Raw genomic sequence first — 24,855 nt, 5'->3', positions numbered from 1 at the left:
AGCATACTCATTCCGGGACAACACGTGGCTAAGGGACCTTCATTGGACAATGGATCCGAGATCAAACGCATACAGGCTATTCTCAACTCCAGATGTGATTGTATTAGTAGAAAACATCCACCCAACCATAGCGAAATGTAGCCAACTCTTCTAACCTAGTTCAATAAACCGTTCACCGGTGCGGACAGAGAGAGTACTTGGTCTGCACGTGGCACTCAATGCATCCTTGGCACTATAGTCCAAGTTGGTCTGGTTTTAACGCGAAGATTGAAGAGCGCACATTGACCTAGACGCGCAATACAGGGAGGCAGACAGCGAAAGGAGAAATCAGTTGCGTCCTAGTGCGGCAGTGGGATATGGATTTTTCCATCGGACATTAGAGCGCATCTCTATCAAGAAGACGACTCTGAAGCTATTGGTTGAATGAGTGACTTTCTTCTGGCTGGTTCAATTACGTGACTTGCTCGGGAACGAATCACGGAAAAGAACAACCGCCGATGATGAGATCAACTTTTTTATTTTATCTCGCAAAATAAATAACTGTAGTGAAAGAATACGTGTGATCGATTGAGTACCGCAAATACTGCCACTTGGTCTTAGTTGTCACTTCAATGGAGAAAATGTTTCTAGTCGGAGGGAGATGTCCAACGATAATTATCATCGTTTTAGTACTTTTCGTTGTGTTGGTGATGAGCTTTCCCATCAAACACCACCACAAACGCCACAACGGTGTTTTTCTGTTGGTAAGCAACTTTTTTCTTAATTATTTTCTTCTAGATTTGAGGTAAATAATACGTTCCAAATGTCACAGGATTGGATACGAAAGGAGCTGATGTAAATGATCCTCTATGAAATGAATGACATATTTTACGCCATAGCCTAATATAATAGCTCATTTGTTGTCAGTTCTCTCTTCAAACGGAAATTCACTTACATTTATCCACAGATAGGATCTGTTGTCGTGCCAGCGAAACTTACTGGAGTGTATGACATATTCTGAATTGTAATTAGCTTCAGTTACAAAAGTTAACCTTCTAACAAACCAAATCAAAGAATCACAGACGGACAATGTTGTGCCCAACATTATGCTACACTGAAATCTCTAGGGCCTTGGGGTAAAGGGTTGTTCACCGTTTCTCCATGTATAGTAAGATATCTAGGCATCGAGGGAAGGTCGTTCTGAGCTTGACGGAGCAGCGTAGTATTACACAGACAGCCTCCTCGTCTACAGCAGCTATAACAGATGGGCTTTCTGAATTCCCTTTGAAGCACATATCTATCTGTAGGAGTAACTAATGTGGGTGTTTGTGCGGCTCATGGACATATATGGGTGTGTGTGTGTGTGTGTGTGTGTGTAGGGGCCTTGGAGGTCACCATGAACAGAATCAGATGTAAGATTGGAGGAAAGGTTTAAACAGACAGATTCCAGAGCTCTATGAAATCGTTCCTCTGTACATTCTCTCCCCTGGGTCTCCTTCAATGGATGCCCTATTGATGTCCTGATGCCCATAGCCTATAACTGATTGATGATGTATGTCAGTTGGATGTCAAACAAAAGAAAAACAGTGAGAGAGAGAGAGGGAGCGAGACAGAGAGGGAGAGGGAGAGAGACAGAGAGGGAGCGGGAGAGAGTTAGAGAGAGAGACAGAGAGGGAGAGATACAGAGAGGGAGAGAGAGAGACAGAGGGAGAGTTAGAGAGAAAGCGAAATAGAGAAAGAGGGGACCGAAAGAGAGAGATAGCATGTTGTGATTCTGGTGGTGGTAATCAGTGTGCGTTTTGGGCACCAGTGACCCTACCTGGTAGATGCCAGTTTAACCAGGTAGAGGAGGGGCTGGTTTGAACAATAGAGGAGCAAGAGGCATAATAGCAAGGACTTACATAACCCTAACCCACACTTTACCCTAACTCAGCAGGGTTAAAGGAACCCTCAGCAGATCTCTCTCACACTGAAATCAGGTCAGAGGTCAGGCTGGTTGATTGTTTACTTTGGCCATCTGTGTTATTGGTTTTCCCCTTATCGTGGAGGGGCTGAGGAGGGGTGTAGAATGTGGAGTGTGCATGGCCTGGTTCACAAATATTGAAACCTGTTCACTCTACCTATCGGTTTCTTCTCCCTCCCTCTCCTTGCCTCCTCACTCTTTCAAGGCTTGCGATCAAAGGACCCCATAGTTTGTTATTCTGTAATGGTTTGGAAAGGGCCAAGTGTAGAGGCTTTTGATATCTGTGGACACATAAATCAGGCCTGCCTGCCTGTCACACCACTCGCCTTCCTGCCCTCTCTGCCATTCCCTCTGCCCTGTCCTGCCCTCTCTGCCCTGCCCTGCCTGTGTTCCTCTCCTCTTACGCACATTGGATGTGGCAGAGCTTGCAAACCATTACAGACTACAAAGGGAAGCACATCCTAGAGCTGCCCAGTGACACAAGCCTACCAGACGAGCTAAACTACTTCTATGCTCGCTTCGAGGCAAATAACACTGAAACGTGCATGAGATCACCAGCTGTTCCGGAAGACGGTGTGATCACGCTCTCCGCAGCCGATGTGAGTAAGACCTTTAAACAGGTCAACATTGACAAGGCTGCAGGGCCAGACGGATTACCAGGACGTGTACTGTGAGCATGCGCTGTCCAACTGACAAGTGTCTTCACTGACATTTTCAACATCTCCCTGTCTGAGTCTGTAATACCAACATGTTTCAAGCAGACCACCATAGTCCCTGTGCCCATGTACACTAAGTTAACCTGCCTAAATGACTACCGACCCGTCGCACTCACGTCTGTAGCTATGAAGTGCTTTGAAAGGCTGATCATGGCTCATATCGACACCATTATCCCAGAAACCCTAGACCCACTCCAATTTGCATACCGGCCAAACAGATCCACAGATGATGCAATCTCTATTGCACTCCACACTGGCCTTTCCCACCTGGACAAAAGGAACATGTATGTGAGAATGCTATTCACTGAGCTACTACAGCTCAGCGTTCAACAGCATAGTTCCCTCAAAGCTCATCACTAAGCTAAGGACCCTGGGACTAAACACCTCCCTGCAACTGGATCCTGAACTCCCTATAGGCAGTCTCGCTATTGTCGGTGATCACTGTTGTATCATTGGCAATCTTAATGATGGTGTTGGAGTCGTGCCTGGCCATGCAGTCATGAGTGAACAGGGAGTACAGGAGGGGACTGAGCCACCCCCAGGTGGTAAGGGTAGGTAACAACACATCCGCCACGCTGATCCTCAACACGGGGGCCCCTCAGGGGTGCGTGCTCAGTCCCCTCCTGTACTCTCTGTGGTAGGCCTGATCACCGACAATGACGAGACAGCCTATAGGGAGGAGGTCAGAGACCTGGCAATGTGGTGCCAGGACAACAAGCTCTCCCTCAACGTGATCAAGACAAAGGAGATGATTGTGGACTACAGGAAAAGGAGGACCGAGCACGCCCCAATTGTCATTGACGGGGCTGTAATGGAGCTGGTTGAGAGCTTCAAGTTCCTTGGTGTCCACATCACCAACAAACTAGCATGGTCCATGCACACCAAGACAGTTGTGGAGAGGGCACGACAAAATCTATTCCCTGTCAGGAGACTGAAAAGATTTGGCATGGGTCCTCAGATCCTCAAAAGGATAATTATACAGCTGCACAATCGAAAGCATCACTGCCTGGTATGGCAACTGCTCGGCCTCCGACTGCAAGGCACTACAGAGGGTAATGCGTACGGCCCAGTACATCACTGGGGCCAAGCTTCCTGCCATCCAGGACCTTAATACCAGGCGGTGTCAGAGGAAGGCCCTAAAAATTGTCAAAGACTCCAGCCACCCGTGTCATAGACTGTTCTCTCTGCTACTGCACGGCAAGGGGTACCGGAGCACCAAGTCTAGGTCCAAGAGGGTTCTGAACAGCTTCTACCCCCAAGTCATAAGGCTCCTGAACATCTAATTAAATGGTCACCCAGGCTATTTGCATTGCCCCTCCCCACACCCCCTCTTTTATTATATACATTATTATCTATGCATAGTCACTTGTGTAGTGCTTAAGAACAGCCCTTGGCCGGGGTATATTGGCCATATACCACACCTCCACCGGCCTTATTGCTTAAATATAGAACACCAGATCCAATTAAATCAAAATACAGAACACCAGGTCCAATTAAATCAAAATTATAGATCACCAGATCCAATTAAATCAAAATTATAGATCACCAGATCCAATTAAATCAAAATTATAGATCACCAGATTCAATTAAATCAAAATGATAGATCACCAGATTCAATTAAATCAAAATTATAGATCACCAGATCCAATTAAATCAAAATACAGAACACCAGGTCCAATTAAATCAAAAATTATAGATCACCAGGTCCAATTAAATAAAAAATTATAGATCACCAGGTCCAATTAAATCAAAAATTATAGATCACCAGGTCCAATCAAAACACAGAACAAAGAAGGAAGTCCTAATGTGTTTGGAAGCGTGTAATGACCATCCCCTAATTCTCAGAGGGACCTGACAAGACCCAGAGGAAGTCTTTAGGATCCTCCTCTTTCTCTCATCAGTAAAGAGTCAATCATGTTTGACAGGGGTTACCTCTAAAAGGATCAGATCTGACCGACCAACAGGCTGACTCTTTTTATGGGAGAATTGCAGCCACTGAAAAAGTACAGTCTGTTCTCGGGCCCAGAACCAACTGTTTTGTCACCACTCCAGATTTTGATTTAAACTGCACTACATTTCAGACCGCAAACTGGCACTGCTTCAGTTACTGAAGTCCTGTCAGATGTTTGGGCTATTTATTACCACTGTAGATACTGGCTGTATTAAAAGCGTTGAGTAATAGAAGACCCTTACCTGACCTTAGATACATTTTTAGTGGCAACTTGATCTAAAGGATGGTTGACATTTACATTTGAGTCATTTAGCAGACGCTCTTATTCAGAGCGACTGACAATCTAGTCCATTCATCTCAAGATAGCTAGTTGAGATAACCACATACAGTATCACAGTCATAGTGAGTACATTTTTCCTCAATAAAGTAGCTATCAGCAAAGTCAGAGCTAGATGATGTTCACTTTGTCACAGACAGGCAGACAGATGGAGGAGAAGAGGGAGAGACAGGGAGAGACAGAGGGAGGAGGACCTTAGGGAGACCTATGGCTTCTGTCTGTTGAGTGTAGCTGCACATTCTTTACATTTGAGTTATTAGCAGACATTCTCATCCAGAGTGAGTTCCTGTAGCAATTAGGATCAAGTGCCTTTCACAAGGCTTGGGGATTTGACCCAGCGACCTTTTGGTTACTGGCCCAACGCTCTTAACCGCTAGGTTACCTGCTGCCCTAGGGCATGGCAGGTCAGCGCCAGCCTGCCCACCATCCCAGGGGTCCCACGACTTCGAAGCGCTCTCATTAAAACTAGAGAATCTGGCACAGGCTGCTCTTTGTCAAAGGCCTGGATGCCAGGGCTCTGGCTGCTGTGGGAAATAAATGAGAAGCAGACGGATGGACAGGGTTTGGCTGGTTGGTCTGCTGGTTTGTTGCCCCAATGGTTTCTAGGAGCTCTGTCACTAAGTCATAGCATGGTGCAAATGTTTTTCCTGGGCAAATAGCTAAAGCAAGTAACCTTTGTATCTTAAACTAGCCAGTAATCACTGTATTGTTTATGATTAATGTCATCAAGGTCTTCAGAGCGGTCCAGTCCACTGTGTTTGGTCATGATGATTAATTGAGGTGTCCTATCTTTTTCCTCAGGCTCGTGCTCAGCCACCCATCAGTGGGGTCCATCATGGACCGGAGGCCCTGGAGCAGCAGAACCAGGTCCAGAGCCTCCTCCCCCCTGTCACTGAGCACCGCCACAAGAGGAGGTGGTTCCACTCCCAGCACCGCTCCTTAGGGATTCTGCCCCAGCCTGAGCCTGAGGAGATCAAGCCCTTCGTTCTGGACCTGAAGAACTTCCCTGAGCTGGCCAACGCAGACATCAGCTCGCAGAACCCCAACATCCAGGTGTGGTGACAAAATTGATAGTATTTTTATGTTTTTCTAGCCCTTCAAGAGTGATTTACATTTGAAACTCGCCTAATATAAGTAATAAATATACATAACATATGACATTTAGCAGACACTTTTATCCAAAGCAACTTACAGTCCTGCTACATTTTACATATGGTTGGTCCCGGGAATCAAACCCAGAATCCTGGTGTTGGAAGTGCTAGAGGTGTCATTACAGACACCCTGGTTCGAATCCAGGCTGTATCACAACCGGCTGTGATTGGGAATTCCGTAGGGCGGCACACAATTGGCTCAGTGTCGTCCGGGTTTGGCCGGTGTAGGCCGTCATTGTAAAAAAGAATTTGTTCTTAACTGACTTGCCTAGTTAAATTTAAAAAAAGGTAAAAAATATATATATATTTGCTCTACCAACAATGCATTGCACCCTGGTAAAGCAGGGAAGAGCAGTGATTATAGAGATCCTTTATCTTGATTCCATTCTGTGGGGAGGAGTTTCTACTTGGCATGAATGGCAATTCAGCAGAACAAGATGGTAACTACTTTCACATTGAATAAATAATTCCAATCCTCACCTTCTCTTCTTCCATTTCCTGTGATTCCTCCAGCGATTAGCCTCAATGTCTTCAGCATGTCCTTTCCTGTGATTCCTCCAGCGATTAGCCTCAATGTCTTCAGCATGTCCTTTCCTGTGATTCCTCCAGCGATTAGCCTCAATGTCTTCAGCATGTCATTTCCTGTGATTCCTGCAGCAATTAGCCTCAATGTCTTCAGCATGTCCTTTCCTGTGATTCCTCCAGCGATTAGCCTCAATGTCTTCAGCATGTCCTTTCCTGTGATTCCTCCAGCAATTAGCCTCAATGTCTTCAGCATGTCATTTCCTGTGATTCCTGCAGCGATTAGCCTCAATGTCTTCAGCATGTCCTTTCGTTGAATCCCATCTCAATCCCACAGTAGTTAGTTCCATCTACTGGTCGACTCAGGGCAGTTCAGGATGTGGTTAGCTGGAGCTGGATGTAATGACCCCATGCAGGCTCTACCCTCTTATGGTCTCTCCGTGTTGACTGGTGCTGACAACTACTATGGGAGTGAGCTAATGTACAGATTGAGTCATACAGTAGTGGCCTACCAGGGATCTTCTGACTAAGTGCTCACGGATCATCTCATGTCTGACTGGTTACGCGTGGGATCTTCTGACTGAGTGCTCACTGATCATCTCATGTCTGACTGGTTACGCGTGGGATCTTCTGACTGAGTGCTCACTGATCATCTCATGTCTGACTGGTTACGCGTGGGATCTTCTGACTAAGTGCTCATGGATCATCTCATGTCTGACTGGTTACGCGTGGGATCTTCTGACTGAGTGCTCACTGATCATCTCATGTCTGACTGGTTATGCGTGGGATCTTCTGACTAAGTGCTCATGGATCATCTCATGTCTGACTGGTTACGCGTGGGATCTTCTGACTAAGTGCTCATGGATCATCTCATGTCTGACTGGTTACGCGTGGGATCTTCTGACTAAGTGCTCACTGATCATCTCATGTCTGACTGGTTACGCGTGGGATCTTACATTTACATTTAAGTCATTTAGCAGACGCTCTTATCCAGAGCGACTTACAAGTCAAGTTGCAGCCGCACCAGCGATTTTACTTGGCTTTGACGGCCTTCTCAGTCTTCTTGGGGAGCAGCACTGCCTGGATGTTGGGCAGAACACCACCCTGAGCGATAGTCACGCCGCCAAGCTGACTAAGTGCTCACTGATCATCTCATGTCTGACTGGTTAAGTCAGAGCTAGAAATTAGGCATGTAAATCCCTTGATACTTCTGAAAGGTTTGTTATATGTGCCGTCAGTGAATTTGGTAAACATCTCTTGCTTACATTGTGGCTTTCCAGTTTTCTGTGCATCCTCCTATTAAAAGTATGTATTTTTGTGAAGTAAGTGGTCAACATTTTAGTTTTGGCAGACTTTGTGACCATATAAGGACTAGTTATAGCTATTTTAGCATGTCCACAGAATCAATATCAATATCATGCTTCCACAATGGTTCTCTAAATGATTCGCTCTGCTTTCCTCCCTCCCAGGTGACCATTGAGGTGGTGGACGACCCTAACATGGACTTAGAGATGGATCTGATAAAGGACTGGATCCCCTCGTCCTCTGTAGGCTGGCTGGGGGGTAAGAAGCTGTTCTGGCCTCTGTTCTGGGGATACACAGACGCTGACTCTAGCGAGGATGGGACGGGCCGCTCAGTGCCGGAGGAGACTGGAGAGGAAGAGGAAGTCGAGGAAGATTACCTGTTGGAGTATGGTAGCGAAAAGCCCCTCCCTAGCGGTCGCTGGAACGAGGGTTGGGACGCCACACAGAGCTACTATGGTGAGGCTTTCTTTTGTTCGCTAAGTGGCACAGTGTCTGTATAGCAGGACAAAGTCGTTAAAAAAAATGGAAAAGAACAGTGATCTCTGATCCACTTATGCATGCCTCAGAGTAGTGATGGGCTACAAAAGTTGAGAATGTTATTGTTTTGAAATAGTGAGAAACAAACAATCACAGGATTAAGAAAAATGTCAATGAGAGAGAGAGAGAGAGAGAGAGAGAGAGAGAGATGCATGTACTGACTGTGGTAGGGCTGTACTGACTGACTGAGCGAGCGAGCTATGCTCTGCGAGCACTCGACCGTCAGGCCATTGTGGAGCTCCAGCCTTTGAAGTGGACACTGGGTCCTAACTTGCAGCTCGCTGTGGAGGCCTGCTCTCTTTTGAAGATGGGCCTGAGGCGCTCGCTAATGGCAGCATGAGCCTGTTCCCCCGGATGGACAAAACAGCCCACTGCTTGTGTATAATTAGAGGGCAGATTGGGAACAGGGGATGACAGGGGCCTTTCGGCTGGGTCTTTCATCCCCCCTCCGGGCCCCCCAGACCCCGACTCGGCCCTCTGCCCTGGGCCCTAGGCGGCAAGGCCTTTTGAGCCTGTTCAAGAATTCGGGGGCTTTCAGGGATGTGGATAACATTTACGCCTCTATTGTTTTTTGTTTCTCTTAGTTCTCAGTCAGTTTTCTCCCTGTGCATGATGGGAAAAGAGCATAGTGCCTTCTGGCTGCACAGGCAGGCAGCTTTACTCATCCCTGTAGACCACAGCAGATCCAGGCAGCTCTATTCATCCCTGTAGACCACAGCAGATCCAGGCAGCTTTATTCATCCCTGTAGACCACATCAGAGCCAAGCAGCTTTACTCATCCCTGTAGACCACAGCAGATCCAGGCAGCTCTATTCATCCCTGTAGACCACATCAGAGCCAAGCAGCTTTACTCATCCCTGTAGACCACAGCAGATCCAGGCAGCTCTATTCATCCCTGTAGACCACAGCTGAGCCAAGCAGCTTTACTCATCCCTGTAGACCACAGCAGATCCAGGCAGCTCTATTCAACCCTGTAGACCACAGCTGAGCCAAGCAGCTTTACTCATCCCTGTAGACCACAGCAGATCCAAGCAGCTTTATTCAACCCTGTAGACCACAGCTGAGCCAAGCAGCTTTACTCATCCCTGTAGACCACAGCAGATCCAGGCAGCTCTATTCATCCCTGTAGACCACATCAGAGCCAGGCAGCTTTACTCATCCCTGTAGACCACAGCAGATCCAGGCAGCTCTATTCATCCCTGTAGACCACATCAGAGCCAGGCAGCTTTACTCATCCCTGTAGACCACAGCAGATCCAGGCAGCTTTACTCATCCCTGTAGACCACAGCAGATCCAGGCAGCTCTATTCATCCCTGTAGACCACATCAGAGCCAGGCAGCTTTACTCATCCCTGTAGACCACAGCAGATCCAGGCAGCTCTATTCATCCCTGTAGACCACATCAGAGCCAGGCAGCTTTACTCATCCCTGTAGACCACAGCAGATCCAGGCAGCTCTATTCATCCCTGTAGACCACAGCATATCCAGGCAGCTCTATTCATCCCTGTAGACCACAGCAGATCCAGGCAGCTCTATTCATCCCTGTAGACCACATCAGAGCCAGGCAGCTTTACTCATCCCTGTAGACCACATCAGAGCCAGGCAGCTTTACTCATCCCTGTAGACCACAGCAGATCCAGGCAGCTCTATTCAACCCTGTAGACCACATCAGAGCCAAGCAGCTTTACTCATCCCTGTAGACCACAGCAGGTCCAGGCAGCTCTATTCATCCCTGTAGACCACAGCAGATCCAGGCAGCTCTATTCATCCCTGTAGACCACATCAGAGCCAAGCAGCTTTACTCATCCCTGTAGACCACAGCAGGTCCAGGCAGCTCTATTCATCCCTGTAGACCACAGCAGATCCAGGCAGCTCTATTCATCCCTGTAGACCACATCAGAGCCAGGCAGCTTTACTCATCCCTGTAGACCACAGCAGAGCCAGGCAGCTCTATTCATCCCTGTAGACCACAGCAGATCCAGGCAGCTCTATTCATCCCTGTAGACCACATCAGAGCCAGGCAGCTTTACTCATCCCTGTAGACCACAGCAGATCCAGGCAGCTTTACTCCCTGTAGACAACTGTGAGCATGTAGCTGTGTGCAGACAGTATGTACACATTCATCAACATTGAACGTCTCTAAATGAGGTGCATGTGATCTAGGAACAGGGCAACAATGTGAATAAAGTGATCCGCTCTGAAGGTTTTTAGTATGTCAGTCAGACTAGCGTAACATTGGCGCTTCCCTTCTGTAATTTAAATGCTCCTGAGAAGAGTCTGTTCCTCTGTTCTGGCCGTATGGTGAGCTGGCTGTGCCACAAAGGACACAGCTGCGCCTCCGCCAAAGCTGCAATTTCTGCACCCACCTCATCTCGTCGGTAATAGAGGGCGGACATGTTTTCAGTATGATTAAACACCAGACTCAAACTTTTCAGAAGGCAGATAGGCTGAAGGTTAGACCAGAGGAGAAAGGTTAGACCAGAGGAGAAAGGTTAGACCAGAAGAGAAAGGTTAGACCAGAGGAGAAAGGTTAGACCAGAGGAGAAAGGTTAGACCAGAGGAGAAAGGTTAGACCAGAGGAGAAAGGTTAGACCAGAGGAGAAAGGTTAGACCAGAGGAGAAAGGTTAGACCAGAGGAGAAAGGTTAGACCAGAGAAGAAAGGTTAGACCAGAGAAGAAAGGTTAGACCAGAGGAGAAAGGTTAGACCAGAGGAGAAAGGTTAGACCAGAGGAACATTCAACTGTACATAGAAAAGCCTCGTTATGGATTTGGATTTTTCTGTCATGGAATAGAATTTCCTGTAAATTCACTTTACACTTTTAGTAATGTGGATGTTAGATTAGATGGAGTTTTAAGAGGTTAATTACTTATCCTTGTAATGTCTACAGTCTAGCTTCTGGCTCATACGTAAGTAAGTATGCAGTAAATGCATCTAAACCAAATCTAGCTTTGTTTCTCAGCAGTACTGTTTACTGCAGTGGTGTAAAAAGTACCCAATTGTCATATTTGAGTAAAAGTAAAGATACCTTAATAGAAAATTACTCAAGTAAAAGCCACCCAGTAAAATACTACTTAAAAGTCTAAAAGTATTTGATTTTAAATAAACTTAACCTGTTGAAACTCTAGGGGCGCAATTTCATTTTTGGATGAAAAACGTTCCCGTTTTAAACAAGATATTTTGTCACAAAAAGATGCTCGACTATGCATATAATTGATAGCTTTCGAAAGAAAACACTCTGACGTGTCCAGAACTGCAAAGATATTTTCTGTGCGTGCCCTAGAACGTGAGCTTCAGGCAAAACCAAGATGAGACGGCATCCAGGAAATGAGCAGGATTTTTGAGGCTCTGTTTTCCATTGTCTCCTTATATGGCTGTGAATGCGAGAGGAGTAAGTCTGCCCTTTCTGTCGTTTCCCCAAGGTGTCTGCAGCATTGTGACGTATTTGTAGGTATATCATTGGAAGATTAACTATAAGAGACCACATTTACCAGGTGTCCGCCCGGTGTCCTGCGCCGAAATTGGTGCGCAAAAGTCAGCTGCAAGTATTTTTCCATGGAATTTAGAGAAGAATACAGGCTTCCACGAACGATATATCAATGAAGAGATATGTGAAAAAACACCTTGAGGATTGATTCCAAACAACGTTTGCCATGTTTCGGTCGATATTATGGAGTTAATTCGGAAAAAGTTTGACGTTGTAGGTGACTGAATTGTCGGTTCGTTTAGGTAGCCAAATGTGATGTACAAAACGGAGCGATTTCTCCTACACACAGACGCTTTCAGGAAAAACTGCGCATTTGGTATGTAACTGAGAGTCTCCTCATTGAAAACATCCGAAGCTCTTCAAAGGTAAATGATTTTATTTATTTGGTTATCTGGTTTTTGTGAAAATGTTGCGTGCTAAATGCTACTCAAAATGCTAAGCTAGCTTAGCATACTCTTACACAAATTAGTCAATTGCTATGGTTCAAAAGCATATTTTGAAAATCTGAGATGACAGTGTTGTTAAGAAAAGGCTAAGCTTGAGAGCAGGCGCATTATTTTCATTTTATTTGCGATTTTCAGAAATCGTTAACGTTGCGTTATGCTAATGAGCCTGAGGCTTTAGTCACGATCCCGGATCCGGGATGGGGAGATTCAAGAGTAAGTATCAAAATCAAAAGTGTAAAACATTTAAAACTCCTTATATTAGTCAAACTAGACGGCACAATTTTCTTGTTTTTTCACATTTACGGATAGCCAGGGGCACACTGACATAATTCACAAATGAAGTATTTGTGTTTAGTGAGTCCTCCAGACCAGAGGCAGAAGGGATGAGCAGGGATGTTTCTCTTGATAAGTCTGTGAATTGGACCATTTTCCTGTCCTGCTAAGCATTCATAATGTAACGAGAACTTGTGGCTGTCAGGGAAAATGTATGGAGTAAAAAGTACATTATTTTCTTTCAGAATGTAGTGAAGTAAAAGTAATCAAAAATATAAATAGTAAAGTACAGATTCCCTCCAAAAAGGACATAAGTAGTACTACTAATGAACTCTTTCAAGTTGTTTTCCTCTTCCTTGATAGCTTGTTAAGCACAGGTGGTGAACCAGCCAAATGCTTCTAATTGGAGTTCTACACAGTTAGGATGTAGCCTTTGAAGTGATGGCGTAGCAGTAAGACGTGCCGTGTCCCTATGTATATATCGTCTTTTTTCATTTTTACATATTTTTCTTCGCATATCTTTTAAAACATTTTGCTAAACCTCAGCTTCCAAATACTCTCCTGCAACCCGCCTCACCCAATGTAGCTATTTTTCCTAAGTATTTATATTTACTTCGGAACCGGAACCCCCCAACTGAAGCTAGCCAGCTAACTACCAGCTATGCTAGCGGTCTTCAGCTAACCGGTCATCAGCTAACCTTTAGCTCGGAAAGCTCTCGCCAGTTCGAACAACGCGACTCTAACCAGAGCATAACGGACCTATTTATTTTTTATCCCCGTATTCCCACCGCAAACGGAACATCTTTCAGCTGGATCTTCACAACTAGCTATCTAGCTAAACCGCAACCCCGGATGATTTACTCCTGGCTAGCGTTTCCACCCACTTAGCTTGAAGCTAGCTCGGCCAGAGCCCCTGTGCTCCCACCGTAGCAGACTCCTGGGCTACAATACCTACCACCGTAGCATACTCCTGGGCTACAATACCCGGACCCACGACCGGTCTATCGATGTCACCGCATGAAGAGGAATAAACACTCACCCCATCGCGACGTCCCCCAAAGGCTAACTCTCTAACCCTTGCTATCTCCTTGCTTACTATTTCAGCCTGCTAACTGCCAGCTTGTTTAGCCCCGGTCCGCTAACTGCTACCTTGTTTAGCCCCGGCCTACTAACTGTTAGCTTGTTAGCACAGGCCTGCTAACCGTCTGAATCGCCGCGTCCCAAACACTCACTGGACCCATATTTACTCTCTCTCTTTTCGATTTTTAATTTGTTTATACCTTCCGTTAACCTGCCTCACCCAATGTGATACGGAATCGCTATTTTTAAAACACACTCAAGAACCTCCAGAAGCTAACCAGCTAACTAGCTACAAGCTATTTAGTCATTGTTAGTTTTTTTTAACCTGGATAACACTCACCAATCCAGCTTCCCTGGACACTGATCACTTGGCTACATAGCTGATGCACGCTGGACTGTCCATTAATCACGGTACTCCATTCTGCTTATTTATGTTTTATCTGTCGGCCCCGTTGCCTAGTCAACGCCATTTTACCTGCTGTTGTTGTGCTAGCTGATTAGCTGTTGTTGTCTCACCTACTGTTTTAGCTAGCTTTCCCAATTCAACACCTGTGATTACTGTATGCCTCGCTGTATGTCTCTCTCAAATGTCAATATGCCTTGTATACTGTTGTTCAGGTTAGTTATCATTGTTTTAGTTCACAAGGGAGCCACTAGTTCCACTCTTCATACCCCTGATACCTCCTTTGTCCCACCTCCCACACATGCGGTGACCTCACCCATTACAACCAGCATGTCCAGAGATACAACCTCTCTCATCATCACCCAGTGCCTGGGTTTACCTCCGCTGTACCCGCACCCCACCATCCCCCTGTCTGCGCATTATGCTCTGAATATATTCTACCATGCCCAGAAACCTGCTCCTCTTATTCTCTGTCCCCAGTGCTCTAGGCGACCAGTTTTGATAGCCTTTAGTCGCACCCTCATATTACTCCTTCTCTGTTCCGCGGGTGATGTGGAGGTAAACCTAGGCCCTGCATGTCCCCAGGCACCCTCATTTGTTGACTTCTGTGATCGAAAAAGCCTCGGTTTCATGCATGTCAACATCAGAAGCCTCCTCCCTAAGTTTGTTTTACTCACTGCTTTAGCACACTCTGCTAACCCTGATGTCCTTGCCGTGTCTGAGTCCTGGCTCAGGAAGGCCACCAAAAATTCAGAGATTTCCATACCCAACTATAACATCTTCCGTCAAGATAGAACTGCCAACGGGGGAGGAGTTGCAGTCTACTGCAGAGATAGCCTGCAAAGTAATGTCATACTTTCCAGGTCCATACCCAAACAGTTCGAACTACTAATTCTGAAAATTACTCTCTCCAGAAATAAGTCTCTCACTGTTGCCGCCTGCTACCGACCCCCCTCAGCTCCCAGCTGTGCCCTGGACACCATTTGTGAATTGATCGCCCCCATCTAGCTTCAGAGTTTGTTCTTTTAGGTGACCTAAACTGGGATATGCTTAACACCCCGGCAGTCCTACAATCTAAGCTAGATGCCCTCAATCTCACACAAATCATCAAGGAACCCACCAGGTACAACCCTAACTCTGTAAACAAGGGCACCCTCATAGACGTCATCCTGACCAACTGGCCCTCCAAATACACCTCCGCTGTCTTCAACCAGGATCTCAGCGATCACTGCCTCATTGCCTGTATCCGCTACGGAGCCGCAGTCAAACGACCACCCCTCATCACTGTCAAACGCTCCCTAAAACACTTCTGTGAGCAGGCCTTTCTAAATCGACCTGGCCCGGGTATCCTGGAAGGACATTGACCTCATCCCGTCAGTTGAGGATGCCTGGTCATTCTTTAAAAGTAACTTCCTCACCATTTTAGATAAGCATGCTCCGTTCAAAAAATGCAGAACTAAGAACAGATACAGCCCTTGGTTCACTCCAGACCTGACTGCCCTCGACCAGCACAAAAACATCCTGTGGCGGACTGCAATAGCATCGAATAGTCCCCGCGATATGCAACTGTTCAGGGAAGTCAGGAACCAATACACGCAGTCAGTCAGGAAAGCTAAGGCCAGCTTCTTCAGGCAGAAGTTTGCATCCTGTAGCTCCAACTCCAAAAAGTTCTGGGACACTGTGAAGTCCATGGAGAACAAGAGCACCTCCTCCCAGCTGCCCACTGCACTGAGGCTAGGTAACACGGTCACCACCGATAAATCCATGATTATCGAAAACTTCAACAAGCATTTCTCAACGGCTGGCCATGCCTTCCGCCTGGCTACTCCAACCTCGGCCAACAGCTCTGCCCCCCCCCCCCCCGCAGCTCCTCGCCCAAGCCCCTCCAGGTTCTCCTTTACCCAAATCCAGATAGCAGATGATCTGAAAGAGCTGCAAAACCTGGACCCGTACAAATCAGCTGGGCTTGACAATCTGGACCCTCTAATTCTGAAACTATCCGCCGCCATTGTCGCAACCCCTATTACCAGCTTGTTCAACCTCTCTTTCATATCGTCTGAGATCCCCAAGGATTGGAAAGCTGCCGCAGTCATCCCCCTCTTTAAAGGGGGAGACATCCTGGACCCAAACTGTTACAGACCTATATCCATCCTGCCCTGCCTATCTAAGGTCTTCGAAAGCCAAGTCAACAAACGGGTCACTGACCATCTCGAATCACACCGTACCTTCTCCGCTGTGCAATCTGGTTTCCGAGCCGGTCACGGGTGCACCTCAGCCACACTCAAGGTACTAAACGATATCCTCTGGTCCTCTGGCAGTCTCTATGGGGGTGCCACAGGATTCAATTCTCGGGCCGACTCTTTTCTCTGTATATATCAATGATGTTGCTCTTGCTGCGGGCGATTCCCTGATCCACCTCTACGCAGACGACACCATTCTATATACTTCCGGCCCGTCCTTGGACACTGTGCTATCTAACCTCCAAATGAGCTTCAATGCCATACAACACTCCTTCCGTGGCCTCCAACTGCTCTTAAACGCTAGTAAAACCAAATGCATGCTTTTCAACCGATCGCTGCCTGCACCCGCATGCCCGACGAGCATCACCACCCTGGATGGTTCCGACCTTGAATATGTGGACATCTATAAGTACCTAGGTGTCTGGCTAGACTGTAAACTCTCCTTCCAGACTCATATCAAACATCTCCAATCGAAAATCAAATCAAGAGTCGGCTTTCTATTCCGCAACAAAGCCTCCTTCACTCACGCCGCCAAACTTACCCTAGTAGAACTGACTATCCTACCGATCCTCGACTTCGGCAATGTCATCTACAAAATTGCCTCCAACACTCTACTCAGCAAACTGGATGCAGTTTACCACAGTGCCATCCGTTTTGTCACTAAAGCACCTTATACCACCCACCACTGCGACTTGTATGCTCTAGTCGGCTGGCCCTCGCTACATATTCGTTGCCAGACCCACTGGCTCCAGGTAATCTACAAGTCCATGCTAGGTAAAGCTCCGCCTTATCTCAGTTCACTGGTCACGATGGCAACACCCATCCGTAGCACGCGCTCCAGCAGGTGTATCTCACTGATCATCCCTAAAGCCAACACCTCATTTGGCCGCCTTTTGTTCCAGTACTCTGCTGCCTGCGACTGGAACGAACTGCAAAAATCCCTGAAGTTGGAGACTTTATCTCCCTCACCAACTTCAAACATCTGCTATCTGAGCAGCTAACCGATCGCTGCAGCTGTACATAGTCTACTGGTAAATAGCCCACCCATTTTCACCTACCTCATCCCCATACTGTTTTTATTCATTTACTTTTCTGCTCTTTTGCACACCAATATCTCTACCTGTACATGACCATCTGATCATTTATCACTCCAGTGTTAATCTGCAATATTGTAATTATTCGCCTACCTCCTCATGCCTTTTGCACACAATGTATATAGACTCCCCTTTTTTTCTACTGTGTTATTGACTTGTTAATTGTTTACTCCATGTGTAACTCTGTGTTGTCTGTTCACACTGCTATGCTTTATCTTGGCCAGGTCGCAGTTGCAAATGAGAACTTGTTCTCAACTAGCCTACCTGGGTAAATAAAAGTGAAATAAAATAAAAAAAATAAAAAAATAAAATAGTTAGGAAATCCCACAGCTGGGAGAGAAATTCATCTCTTACTGATTAGAGAGTAATCATATGATGGGGGAGAAGTGTGTGTGTGTGTGTGTGTGTGTGTGTCACCTCCATAAAATGTAAAACAGCTTAAATAGGAGAAACATTATACATCTAAATTACATTTACATTTAAGTAATTTAGCAGACGCTCTTATCCAGAGCGACTTACAAATTGGTGAATTCACCTTCTGACATCAGTGGAACAGCCACTTTACAATAGTGCATCTAAAACATTTAAGGGGGGTGAGAAGGATTGCTTTATCCTATCCTAGGTATTCCTTGAAGAGGTGGGGTTTCAGGTGTCTCCGGAAGGTGGTGATTGACTCCGCTGTCCTGGCGTCGTGAGGGAGTTTGTTCCACCATTGGGGGGCCAGAGCAGCGAACAGTTTTGACTGGGCTGAGCGGGAACTGTACTTCCTCAGTGGTAGGGAGGCGAGCAGGCCAGAGGTGGATGAACGCAGTGCCCTTGTTTGGGTGTAGGGCCTGATCAGAGCCTGGAGGTACTGCGGTGCCGTTCCCCTCACAGCTCCGTAGGCAAGCACCATGGTCTTGTAGCGGATGCGAGCTTCAACTGGAAGCCAGTGGAGAGAGCGGAGTGACGTGAGAGAACTTGGGAAGGTTGAACACCAGACGGGCTGCGGCGTTCTGGATGAGTTGTAGGGGTTTAATGGCACAGGCAGGGAGCCCAGCCAACAGCGAGTTGCAGTAATCCAGACGGGAGATGACAAGTGCCTGGATTAGGACCTGCGCCGCTTCCTGTGTGAGGCAGGGGCGTACTCTGCGGATGTTGTAGAGCATGAACCTACAGGAACGGGCCACCGCCTTGATGTTAGTTGAGAACGACAGGGTGTTGTCCAGGATCACGCCAAGGTTCTTAGCGCTTTGGGAGGAGGAAACAATGGAGTTGTCAACCGTGATGGCGAGATCATGGAACGGGCAGTCCTTCCCCGGGAGGAAGAGCAGCTCCGTCTTGCCGAGGTTCAGCTTGAGGTGGTGATCCGTCATCCACACTGATATGTCTGCCAGACATGCAGAGATGCGATTCGCCACCTGGTCATCAGAAGGGGAAAGGAGAAGATTAATTGTGTGTCGTCTGCATAGCAATGATAGGAGAGACCATGTGAGGTTATGACAGAGCCAAGTGACTTGGTGTATAGCGAGAATAGGAGAGGGCCTAGGACAGAGCCCTGGGGGACACCAGTGGTGAGAGCGCGTGGCGAGGAGACAGATTCTCGCCACGCCACCTGGTAGGAGCGACCTGTCAGGTAGGACGCAATCCAAGCGTGGGCTGCGCCGGAGATGCCCAACTCGGAGAGGGTGGAGAGGAGGATCTGATGGTTCACAGTGTCGAAGGCAGCCGATAGGTCTAGAAGGATGAGAGCAGAGGAGAGAGAGTTAGCTTTAGCAGTGCGGAGCGCCTCCGTGATACAGAGAAGAGCAGTCTCAGTTGAATGACTAGTCTTGAAACCTGACTGATTTGGATCAAGAAGGTCATTCTGAGAGAGATAGCGGGAGAGCTGGCCAAGGACGGCACGTTCAAGAGTTTTGGAGAGAAAAGAAAGAAGGGATACTGGTCTGTAGTTGTTGACATCGGAGGGATCGAGTGTAGGTTTTTTCAGAAGAGGTGCAACTCTCGCTCTCTTGAAGACGGAAGGGACGTAGCCAGCGGTCAGGGATGAGTTGATGAGCGAGGTGAGGTAAGGGAGAAGGTCTCCGGAAATGGTCTGGAGAAGAGAGGAGGGGATAGGGTCAAGCGGGCAGGTTGTTGGGCGGCCGGCCGTCACAAGAAGCGAGATTTCATCTGGAGAGAGAGGGGAGAAAGAGGTCAGAGCACAGGGTAGGGCAGTGTGAGCAGAACCAGCTGTGTCGTTTGACTTAGCAAACGAGGATCGGATGTCGTCGACCTTCTTTTCAAAATGGTTGACGAAGTCATCTGCAGAGAGGGAGGAGGGGGAGGGGGAGGAGGATTCAGGAGGGAGGAGAAGGTGGCAAAGAGCTTCCTAGGGTTAGAGGCAGATGCTTGGAATTTAGAGTGGAAGAAAGTGGCTTTAGCAGCAGAGACAGAGGAGGAAAATGTAGAGAGGAGGGAGTGAAAGGATGCCAGGTCCGCAGGGAGGCGAGTTTTCCTCCATTTCCGCTCGGCTGCCCGGAGCACTGTTCTGTGAGCTCGCAGTGAGTCGTCGAGCCACGGAGCGGGAGGGGAGGACCGAGCCCGGCCTGGAGGATATGGGACATAGAGAGTCAAAGGATGCAGAAAGTGAAGAGAGGAGGGTTGAGGAGGCAGAATCAGGAGATAGGTTGGAGAAGGTATGAGCAGAGGGAAGAGATGATAGGATGGAAGAGGAGAGAGTAGCGGGGGAGAGAGAGCGAAGTTTGGGACGGCGCGATACCATCCGAGTAGGGGCAGTGTGGGAAGTGTTGGATGAGAGCGAGAGGGAAAAGGATACAAGGTAGTGGTCGGAGACTTGGAGGGGAGTTGCAATGAGGTTAGTGGAAGAACAGCATCTAGTAAAGATGAGGTCGAGCGTATTGCCTGCCTTGTGAGTAGGGGGGGAAGGTGAGAGGGTGAGGTCAAAGGAGGAGAGGAGTGGAAAGAAGGAGGCAGAGAGGAATGAGTCAAAGGTAGACGTGGGGAGGTTAAAGTCGCCCAGGACTGTGAGAGGTGAGCCGTCCTCAGGAAAGGAGCTTATCAAGGCATCAAGCTCATTGATGAACTCTCCTATGGAAACCTGGAGGGCGATAAATGATAAGGATGTTAAGCTTGAAAGGGCTGGTAACTGTGACAGCATGGAATTCAAAGGAGGCGATAGACAGATGGGTAAGGGGAGAAAGAGAGAATGACCACTTGGGAGAGATGAGGATCCCGGTGCCACCACCCCGCTGACCAGAAGCTCTCGGGGTGTGCGAGAACACGTGGGCGGACGAAGAGAGAGCAGTAGGAGTAGCAGTGTTGTCTGTGGTGATCCAGGTTTCCGTCAGTGCCAAGAAGTCGAGGGACTGGAGGGAGGCATAGGCTGAGATGAACTCTGCCTTGTTGGCCGCAGATCGGCAGTTCCAGAGGCTACCGGAGACCTGGAACTCCACGTGGGTCGTGCGCGCTGGGACCACCAGATTAGGGTGACCGCGGCCACGCGGTGTGGAGCGTTTGTATGGTCTGTGCAGAGAGGAGAGAACAGGGATAGATAGACACATAGTTGACAGGCTACAGAAGAGGCTACGCTAATGCAAAGGAGATTGGAATGACAAGTGGACTACACTTATCGAATGTTCAGAACGTTAAGCTTACGTAGCAAGAATCTTATTGACTAAAATGATTGAAATGATACAGTACTGCTGGAGTAGGCTAGCTGGCAGTGGCTACGTTGTTGACACTACACTAATCAAGTCGTTCCGTCGAGTGTAATAGTTTCTACAGTGCTGCTATTTGGGGGCTAGCTGGCTAGCTAGCAGTGTTGATTACGTAACGTTACGTTAAAAGAACGACAATAGCTGGCTAGCTAACCTAGAAAATCGCTCCAGACTACACAATTGTCTTAGATACAAAGACGGCTATGTAGCTAGCTAGCTACGATCAAACAAATCAAACCGTTGTACTGTAATGAAGTGAAATGAAAATGTGATACTACCTGTGGAGCGAGGCGGAATGTTGACCGGGTTGTTGAAGTTCAATTCGGAAGACGTTGGCTAGCTGTTGGCTAGCTAGCTAGCAGTGACTCCTACGTTAAGGACGACAAATAGCTGGCTAGCTAACCTCGGTACATTAAGATAATCACTCTAAGTCTACACACTCTAAACTACACAATTACCTTGGATACGAAGACAGCAAAGACAACTATGTAGCTAGCTAACACTACACTAATCGAGTCGTTGAGTGTAATAGTTTCTACAGTGCTAGTGGACGTTAGCTAAATGCATTATCATTTAATATCATGAGTTTTGTTTTGTCCCCACACAGAGAAGGAGGAGACGGAGGAGTGGAGTGCCTGGTCTCCGTGCTCTGTCACCTGTGGTCACGGAGAGAGGAAAAGGATACGGTCCTGTGGTTTCTCCTGCACCCTGACAGAGGCCTCCAAATGTGACATGGAGCCTTGTCCAGACGATGTCAACACTGTGGCTGAAGCTTTCCCCTTCGAGATGGAGAATGGCACTGAACCTTTTGGCACAGGTGCATTGAATACCCTTTGTTGATTTACACCTGGGAAAAAATATATATAACAGAACATAACAGAGCAGAACATAACAGAGCAGAACAGAGCAGGGCAGAATAGAGCAGGGCAGAATAGAGCAGGGCAGAATAGAGCAGAACAGAGCAGGGCAGAACAGAGCAGAACATAATAGAACAGAGCAGAAAAGAGCAGGGCACAACATAATAAAACTGAAAAGAGCAGGACAGAACAGAGTAGGACAGGGCAGAGCAGAACTGAAAAGAGCAGGACAGAACAGAGTAGGACAGGGCAGAACTGAAAAGAGCAGGACAGAACAGAGTAGGACAGGGCAGAGCAGAACTGAAAAGAGCAGGACAGAACAGAGTAGGACAGGGCAGAGCAGAACTGAAAAGAGCAGGACAGAACAGAGTAGGACAGGGCAGAACAGAACTGAAAAGAGCAGGACAGAACAGAGTAGGACAGGGCAGAACAGAACTGAAAAGAGCAGGACAGAACAGAGTAGGACAGGGCAGAACAGAACTGAAAAGAGCAGGACAGAACAGAGTAGGACAGGGCAGAGCAGAACTGAAAAGAGCAGGACAGAACAGAGTAGGACAGGGCAGAACAGAACTGAAAAGAGCAGGACAGAACAGAGTAGGACAGGGCAGAACAGAACTGAAAAGAGCAGGACAGAACAGAGTAGGACAGGGCAGAGCAGAACTGAAAAGAGCAGGACAGAACAGAGTAGGACAGGGCAGAACAGAACTGAAAAGAGCAGGACAGAACAGAGTAGGACAGGGCAGAACAGAACTGAAAAGAGCAGGACAGAACAGAGTAGGACAGGGCAGAACAGAACTGAAAAGAGCAGGACAGAACAGAGTAGTACAGGGCAGAGCAGAACTGAAAAGAGCAGGACAGAACAGAGTAGGACAGGGCAGAACAGAACTGAAAAGAGCAGGACAGAACAGAGTAGGACAGGGCAGAACAGAACTGAAAAGAGCAGGACAGAACAGAGTAGGACAGGGCAGAGCAGAACTGAAAAGAGCAGGACAGAACAGAGTAGGACAGGGCAGAACAGAACTGAAAAGAGCAGGACAGAACAGAGTAGGACAGGGCAGAGCAGAACTGAAAAGAGCAGGACAGAACAGAGTAGGACAGGGCAGAGCAGAACTGAAAAGAGCAGGACAGAACAGAGTAGGGCAGAGCAGAGCAGAAATAACTATGTAATTAGATGGTAATTGACACAATGGCCTCCCTCTGCTCTCCCTTTTAGACGTGGACACCTGTGAGAAGTGGCTGAACTGTAAGAGCAACTTCCTCCAGAGATACCTCAACCAGGTCCTGTCAGAACTACCCAGCTGCCCCTGCACTTACCCCTCGGCCACCGCCGACACCGTGGTCAGCATCTTCGACGAGGGACACGACCGGACGTTCCGTTGGCGCGACGCCAGCGGCCCTAAAGAACGCCTGGACATCTACAAACCCTCGGCGAGGACTTGCATCCGCTCGGCCCTTTCCGGCGACGTCGCCACGCTCGCCGCCCAGCACTGTTGCTACGACAACCGCGACCATCTGATCACGCGGGGGAAGGGTGCGGGAACGCCCAACCTGATCAGCACGGAGTTCTCACCGGAGCTCCACTTCAAGGTGGACGTGCTGCCCTGGATCCTGTGTAAAGGGGACTGGAGCCACTTCCACGCGCTGCGACCGCCCAACAACGGCCTGGTCTGCCCGGAGAACCCCCACCAGGACGTGTTCATGAACGAGCTGGAGGAGGCCCGGGAGTACTGAGAACACGAGCAGTCGCCAAAACTACATTACCCAGAATGTGCCAGAACAGTGGGGTTCCATCCATGGTTGAGAAAAGAAAGCAGGGCTGTTTTGCATTGCATTAAAGTCAATAGGAAGTTTGGGGATTGTGAAGTTGAAAGTGCAAGTTAATCTCAAGTTAGGAGTTGGCACATTAAACATCATGCGACCAGGCCCAACAGAAAAGAATTGAACTTAATTGAACTGAACAAAAAAAAAAGAGATGTAGTCCTGCCGATGTGTTTCGCATCCAGTAAGATTCCCAGCTCTCTCCATGTCCGTCCACACTCCTGTGTGCATGTAAGCATGACGTTGTCATCTAGCCTGTTGGTGTTGTAGGAGCCCTGTCTGTGTGACTGACCATCAGTGTTGGGGGTAATGAACATGTTATATAATCAGATGACGTTTATGAGTAATGGAGTAAAGTAACACGGCACTTTATAACATTGGGTGATACGTTACATGACCAAAAGTATGTGGACACCTGCTCATCGAACATCTCACTCCAAAAACATGGGCAATAATATAGAATTGGTCCCCCCCCCCCCTTTTCTGCTATAACAGCCTCCACTCTTCTGGGAAGGCTTTCCACTAGATGTTGGAACATTGCTGCGGGGACTTACTTCCATTCAGCCACAAGAGCATTAGTGAGGTCGGAAGCTGATGTTGTGCGATTAGACCTGGCTCGCAGTTGGCGTTCCAATTCATCCCAAAGGTGTTCAATGGGGTTGATGTCAGGGCTCTGTGCAGGCCAGTCAAGTTCTTCCAAACCTATCTCAACAAACCATTTCTGTATGAACCTCGTTTTGTGCATGGGGGCATTGTCATGCTGAAACGGGAAAGGGCCTTCCCCAGAATTGGGCCTTAGACAGAATCGTCTAGAATGTCATTGTATGCTGTAGCGTTAAGATTTCAAATCAAATGTATTTATAAAGCCCTTCTTACATCAGCTGATAAACCCCAAACAGCAAGCAATGCAGGTGTAGAAGCATGGTGGCTAGGAAAAACTCCCCAGAAAGGCCAGAACCGAGGAAGAAACCTAGAGACAAACCAGGCTATGAGGGGCGGC

The 24,855-nt window shown here is 47.7% G+C and overlaps 1 protein-coding gene across 1 annotated transcript; it reads left to right on the top strand.

Annotated features, from left to right (window-relative positions):
- The first annotated feature begins 291 nt into the window (after positions 1-291).
- LOC135557923 (isthmin-2-like) lies at positions 292-24,617 on the top strand. The gene is made up of 5 exons (XM_064991640.1): positions 292-743; positions 5,748-5,999; positions 8,089-8,380; positions 21,788-21,997; positions 23,251-24,617. Exons 1-5 carry the CDS (start codon positions 612-614, stop codon positions 23,766-23,768), a joined length of 1,404 nt encoding a protein of 467 aa, XP_064847712.1. The 5' UTR covers positions 292-611; the 3' UTR covers positions 23,769-24,617.
- Positions 24,618-24,855: the final 238 nt, after the last annotated feature.

The sequence above is a fragment of the Oncorhynchus masou genome, chromosome 16 (assembly GCF_036934945.1).
Source record: "Oncorhynchus masou masou isolate Uvic2021 chromosome 16, UVic_Omas_1.1, whole genome shotgun sequence".
In the NCBI taxonomy this organism is placed as follows: Eukaryota; Metazoa; Chordata; class Actinopteri; order Salmoniformes; family Salmonidae; genus Oncorhynchus; species Oncorhynchus masou.
Note: the sequence above shows the minus strand (reverse complement) of the source record. Positions and strands in the feature narration are given on the sequence as shown.